The 7,022-nt window shown below is 34.4% G+C and overlaps 1 protein-coding gene across 1 annotated transcript; it reads left to right on the top strand.

Moving 5' to 3' along the window:
* Positions 1-436: 436 nt before the first annotated feature.
* LOC120352325 lies at positions 437-2,360 on the top strand. Its single transcript, XM_039432355.1, has 2 exons — positions 437-969; positions 1,968-2,360. Exons 1-2 carry the CDS (start codon positions 874-876, stop codon positions 2,346-2,348), a joined length of 477 nt encoding a protein of 158 aa, XP_039288289.1. The 5' UTR covers positions 437-873; the 3' UTR covers positions 2,349-2,360.
* Positions 2,361-7,022: the final 4,662 nt, after the last annotated feature.

Genomic DNA, 7,022 nt, shown 5'->3' with positions numbered 1-7,022 from the left:
ATGAAAATCACAATAATATAGAGAAGAAATTAAGCAACTCAACATAGTTATATGATGTTAATTGAGAATTAATGAGGAGATTATATATTATATTGTTCATACATTCAAAATGTACGTTCAAAGTCTGTAAAATCAAAGAGCTTAATAAAGAAATTCAATATCTCTAGATAGTTATGAGACGCTAATTGAAAATCAATGAGTAGATTTGATATTACATTGCTCTCACATTCGAAATATTGTTATTCGAGATATTATATCTGGAACTGAGAAATTTTATATTAGTGCATTGTGAGAAAACAGTAATTTTTCAATTTAAATTCAATACTTTCAAGCAGAATCTAACAGAGGACAAGTTTTGGCAAGCTGTAAGAGATTTGATTTTTTTTCTCTGAATGCACCTTGCTGTACATGTCAGAATGGTTTTGTATGTCAAGGATGTGATAAGCAGGAAAATGCACTATCTCTCACTCAATCTAAAACAGAGAGAGAGAAACGAATGAGTATATAAGTAGCACTTATTGGATTTGCCAGCTTCATTTGAGCACTAGTTACGTTCACGTTACATATATTGTCATCATGAACTCATCATCATCATCTGCACATCAGGAGTACATACTACCAGACACTCCTCCTCAACAAAGCACTTCCTTCCCATCTTACTGGGCAGCGCGAGCTGCACAGCAGTAGAAGAAGCTTCCAACCACCACTACCACTGCTGCTGCTGCTGCTGCACCCGACAGTGACGAGTCACCACTGAAGAGCCGTGGTATCTTTGTGGAGAGGGACTTGAGCAGTGAGGAAATCATCGTACCGGACAGTCCAGCATCAACCACATCTCATCCGGAGTGGGCTCCGAGGCGTGTACCGCTCACCATGATCTCCAACAAGCAACAGCAGCAGCAACAGGGGAAGAGAAAGCTGCGATTTCTGGATGAGGAGGATGAGGAAACCATCTTTGTACCCTCAAAGGTTAGATATTTCAAATATTATTAACTTGTAATGTGAACAGATAATTTTAAATCTTTATAAAACTATTATATGTTGTCATTAATTTGTTGAAAGCTTGCTACTATCTGATAAATTTCTTACTTTACTGAGAAAAACTAATTTCCAATAGATCTGTTCACATTACATGCATTCACATTGTGATATTAAATGATTAGAGTTCAATTTATTATGAGAAATTGATGATTCTGATTAGATTTGAAAGTCAATTTCAAACAAGAATTATTTCTTGATAATGAATTGTAATATAGGAAATGAAACTATTAATATTCTACTTTAGAGTTCAGTTAAAAATTGAATAACACATATATTTGAATTCATGAATATGATGATTACATAGAAATTGATATGTTCATTTGAATTGAGCAACTTCTATGTTGTTTTATGAAATCAAGAGATATAATTATTTGAAGTGATTAGGTTGAATGCATGCTACTATCTGATAAATTTCTCACTTTACTGAGGAAAAACTAATTTCTAATAGATCTCTTCGTATTACATGCATTCACAATGTGATATTAAATGATTCAGTTAAGAATTGAATAAGATGTATATTTTGAATTCACGATCATTATTATGATGGATACATTCCACTGATCATACATATTATTTGAATTATGCTATGAAATTATTTGTACTAATCATGCATGCATACTATTTTTGCTATGAAATAGTAGAATATAATTGAAGTGATGTGTTAAGAAAATTACTGATTCAGTTGATAGTTATTTGTTGCAATGTACATTGAAAGAGCTTGCTTATTAATTTGATGTATGCATTTGATGGATCACTATTGGATTCTGCAATGTGAAGCAAGAAATATTATTTATTCAAACCATTTCATTATCAGTTATTACTCACTTTGAGATTCAGTAGAGAATGTGTTGATAATCTGTCAATATCAAGTTGATACTCTGAAACAAATTATGATAAATTACTAATCATAGATTTTCATTTAACAGAAGCACATGTGTGAGAACTCCTCCCTCACTCCACTACTAGAGGAGGTGGCATGGGAGGAGCGGGAGGATGATGATGATTTTGTTCCACTCATCAATAGACCATCACCAAAACCATGGATGCCTCTCCGTGAGTTGGTGGAAAACGTTCCGCACAATATCATCTCTGCATGTGAAGAAACAAATCATCATGGGAGAAGTATTATATTAAAAATAAAAATCGCTTCTATAAAGAAAATCTCTGAGGTATATCTACCTCAGAGATTTTCATCCATAATTCCTCCAACAAAAGTTGTTAAATTTAATAACAATTGTAAAAATTTAGCAATAGTGGTGAAGCATGTCACTGCCACATGGAGTGACATTAAGATTGTTGAAATTTAACAATCTTATTGTCATAGCATGTTGCAGTGGGATGCTTTACAAGTAGTATATGATGTAAATATTGTAGTGAATAATAATGATAATAATAAGTTGTAATATTGTTTTTGTAAAAATTGTTTTTAATTCTCACCTGTTTGTTGTGTCAAAGAAGAAATAGAATAGTACACTGTTCACACAAGAATAGGGAGTCAATACAAAATGTATGAAATAAGATTAGGGATTTGGAAACACCTCAATTGCTGCAGGAATCTCTGCTAGTAAGAGATCATACATTATCTTATATCAAATCATGTGTCAATTCATCAGATGCTTCTCTCAATGTTAGTCTAAGACATTGGTATAGATTTATGATTGATGAACGTTCAATTCTTTGCAATTTCTACAAAACTTACAACATACTTAACAAGTGTGTCAATGAGACACTTGATGATAGAAAATTGTATTCCCTATTGATTAAAACATACCAACTTTGTAGTAATATATAAAGCACTTAGTGAGACAATTTGACAATTTCTTTTTCTCTCGATTAAGGTTAAGTGTTTGATTAATTAACCTCAGTCGATGTTAAACTATTGAGTTGAAAGGTAATGAAAAATGGTATGTAGAAGAAAGTTATCTTCTAGGAAATGAGGGAGAGGAATCTTGAGTTCGGCTAGCAAAATTGTCAAAGGTATAGCGGGTACTGCGGGAGACATTACATCAACTATTCTAAATAAATTGATAAACGCCTCACCAAGTGAAATACATTTGCCGGGGGGCTATCAGTATTGTGGCCCAGGAACAAAGGTTAATCAGAGGTTAAAGAGAGGTGATCAAGGTATGAATTCATTAGATAGAGCCTGTAAGGTACATGATATAGCATACACTAAAAATAGTGATAATAAGTCGCAAGCGATTGCAGACAGAGCTCTTGCAAACGCTGCATGGGAGATATTCAAAAATCCAAAAACATCTCTTAGTGAAAAAGCACTTAGTTATCTTGTAACAAACGTGATGAAAGCTAAAGCAGCGTTTGGCAGTGGTTTGAGAAAGAAGAAGAAGAAGAGCACAAGTGCTAGGAAAACTCATAGCACCTCGCTAAGGAAAAAAGCTATTGCTTAGTTGAAACAGCATATTGCAGGTAGAGGTTACTATTTGAAACCGTACCCCCCAATCTTGATTGGTGGTTGTATTTTGATTCCCCCCATCCCCTCCTCCTCCTCCTCCTCATCATTTGGTGTAAGTTTATTCCCAAAGAAAAAAGTAAAAAAGGAGTTAAAAAACATAGAAAGACAAAGAAGGTGAAAAAATGAATATCAATGGTGAATTGTCTAATCACAATCTGATAAAATGGTGTAAATTATTACAAATTCCGAGGTGTATACATGATAGATACATTACCTAATAAAATTGAAGAGGTCGTTTCCAAAAACCACTATATCCAAAATCACAATTTTTCAGTAGAACAATTTTTTTTTCCAATTCATATTATTCTAGGAAGTAGCTTTTTTCTATTTCCAACTATGTTCCTTATGATTATAAACATGAAAATATATGAATAACTTACATTTTAAATGAGATATTAATAAATTTGCAACGGTTTTTTTCCAAACACCAACTAAGTCCATGGACGTAGTGGAGTTAGGAAAAAATGTTTGGAATTAGATGAGTTTGGAAAACATAAGACACTCTTTCATGGACTCTTAATGCATTGTAAATGAACAAGACTTCTAAGATTAATTTTTATTGAGGGTTTTAAGACATACAAATTTCTCATAACTCACTCCAATTGACAGAAAAATAATATATCTTGAGAGTTAATCTATGAAAAAGGACTAAAATAGATTTTTCACATGAATCAACATTATCAAAAATCAGGATAGTGTAGAGCTACAATAAATAAGTAGAATGAAAGGCAATTAGTCCTAGGGTTGGTAGATAAGGTTGCAGTATTCAATAATATGATTCACAGCATTTTTGATAGGCATGCCCCTGTGCGTACTGCGCATCCTAAGCGGAAACCAGTGCCCTGGATGAATGAAGAGATACTGATTGCCAGACGTGAGCGTGATAAAGCCAGAAGAGTATTTAAAAGGACCAGCAGCCAGATAGACTTTGAGGTCTTTAAAACTTGGAGAAATCATGTGAAATCTATGAGTTGCAATGCAAAACTTCGCTTCTATCACAGGCAGTTTAATCAAAATAATTCAACATCTACTCTGTGGGATAATGTCAGAAGACTAGGAGCGCATAAAGCCAGATCTAATACTAGAATCAAGTTACCTCTTAATGAACTGAACGATTTCTTCACTCTCAGTTCAAATCAGCCAGATGCATCCAACGCACCACTGGCTTCAGACCATCTTATCATGCAGTTCAATCATAACTTGCTGGCAGAGAAATTCTATTTCTCACATGTTACTCCATCTATGGTGTCAAAGATAATATGTTCTTGCTCAAAAAACTCTAAAGGAATTGACAATATCCCAAGCTTATTTTATAAAAAATTGTTACCAGTTATTTTACCTTCTATCACTCACATTATTCAATGTCTCTCTTCAGACAGGAAAATTTCCTGATCTCTGGAAATGCTCCATGGTGAAACCCATTCCTAAATCGACTAATCCAATCGCTCCTGCAGACTGGCCCATCCATATTCTGTGTTCCATATCTAAGGCACTGGAGAGAATTGTGCATGCTCAGGTAAGTCAATATCTTTCAAGTTTTGACTTCTTTTCGAATTTCCTGTCTGGCTTCCGCCCAAATCATAGCACATGTACTGCTCTCTTGCGCATAACAGATGACATACGTGCAGCTATGGATAAAAGATTACTCACATTACTTATTCAGTTCGACTTGAGCAAGGCATTTGATAATGTTTCTCATGCCTTGCTAATTCATAAGCTGAAGTATCATTGCCACTTCTCCAATTCTGCAGTAGCATGGTTCTCCTCATATTTGTCCAACAGATTTCAGACAGTATTTGGTAGCTGTGGTGATTCCTCTAATTGGAGACCAGTTTTGAGAGGTGTTCCTCAGGGCTCTGTGTTGGGACCCCTTCTCTTCTCTGTTTTCATCAATAATGTTTCCTCTGTTTTCTCAAACTGTTCTTATCACCTATTTGCTGATGATCTTATGATCTACGCTCACTGTTCAAAAGAAAGAATTTCAGAAGCAGTTCAGTCCATGAACCAGAATATTGAGTCACTCCTGCAGTGGACTGATGCCCATCAGCTGATCCTCAATGCACAAAAGACGAAAAGCATCATTCTTGGCTTCCCAACTCTTCTGAGCAGATTTGATCAGGAAAGACTCCCGGCTATCACTGTTGCAGGAAATGTTGTTCCCTACCTGAAGAGTGTGCGAACTCTTGGACTGTATCTAGACCAGAGTCTTAGCTGGAAGGAGCAGACCACTCATGTATGTAACAGAGTGTTTGCAGGCATGCACCAGCTCAAACGTCTGAAACATTTCCTGCCTCAAAGCACACGTATCCTATTGGTCAGATCATTAATAATACCCTTTCTTGATTATTGCTCAACCGTATACGTTGACCTGACAGATGAATTGAATGGTAGGATGCAGAGATCCCTCAATTATGCAATAAGATACATCTACAATGCCAGGCGGGATGAGCATATAACGCCTTACTTTATGCAACTGGAATGGCTGAAAATCAAGAATCGAAGGAAATATTTCCTCCTGATTCTGGTATATAAAATAATTGTGAAAAATGAAGGACCATGCTATCTGTGTAACTCATTCACTTTGTTATCATCCGTTCATACTGCTTGTCAAACCAGGTCACATCAGTTCACTCTTCAAATTCCTCATCACCGTACATCCATATTCAATTCGTCTTTCATCACAACAGCAAGCAGAGAGTGGAACGCCCTTCCAACTCACATTGTGTTTTCCACGTCTCTCTCCCTGTTTAAGAAAAGATTGCACGCTCATTTGCTTATGATTGATGAGTGACTAGTCCTTTAACGATTATCTGTTTTACATTGATCCATACCATATGAATATTAAACATTTGTCTTCTACATCCATTTATAAATAGTTTATATTATTTAACACACTTCATTATAACATGTATTACTTTGATTATTTTTGGTTTGATAGTATAGCCTATAATTATATAGATACATTTTTTTTTGTTTTCTCCACTGTTTAATAACAGTTCAAATTTTTTTTTTTTCAAGGAAATATCAATGCAAGTTTTATTCTCTTTTCTATCTACTAATTTGCTGAAAATGTATTTACTTTGTTTTTCTGTTTTAATTTTCATTCTGCTGGTATTGATTGAGTGATGGAATCTGTTATTGCTTGTTGTTAATGCTGCAGTAATTATTTTCTAGTTTTTTATTGTAGTTTAATATTCTTCATTTCATTATAATTAGTATTAATTATAATTAATATTTTATTGTAATCTCATTACCTATTTAATTCTAAGTTCTTAGAATATTTATCTTTAGTTTTTACATTCTATTATTTTTGTGATGTTATGTTTTGTTGTAATGTGCAATGGGTCTTACTAGACCTAGCACTCAATAAAAATCAATCAATCAATCAATCAATCAATCTTCTTCTTCTTCTCCTCCTCTCCTGCTTCTTCTTCTTCTTCTTCTTCTTCTTCTTCTGAAATAGTGAGAGAGAGGGTTGGAGAGAGAAAGGTTCTTCTCCTTCTAAGGA

The sequence above is a fragment of the Nilaparvata lugens genome, chromosome 7, assembly GCF_014356525.2.
Source record: "Nilaparvata lugens isolate BPH chromosome 7, ASM1435652v1, whole genome shotgun sequence".
Classification (NCBI taxonomy): Eukaryota; Metazoa; Arthropoda; class Insecta; order Hemiptera; family Delphacidae; genus Nilaparvata; species Nilaparvata lugens.
The sequence above is the reverse complement of the archived record's forward strand: the minus strand, read 5'-3'. Positions and strand labels throughout refer to the sequence as shown.

Excerpts from the sequence above, each read along its gene's own strand:
- LOC120352325 (XM_039432355.1), top strand. The coding sequence starts at position 874 with ATGATCTCCAACAAGCAACAGCAGCAGCAACAGGGGAAGAGAAAGCTG. Across the intron at positions 970-1,967 it reads CCATCTTTGTACCCTCAAAG|AAGCACATGTGTGAGAACTC; the intron begins GTTAGATATTTC and ends TTCATTTAACAG.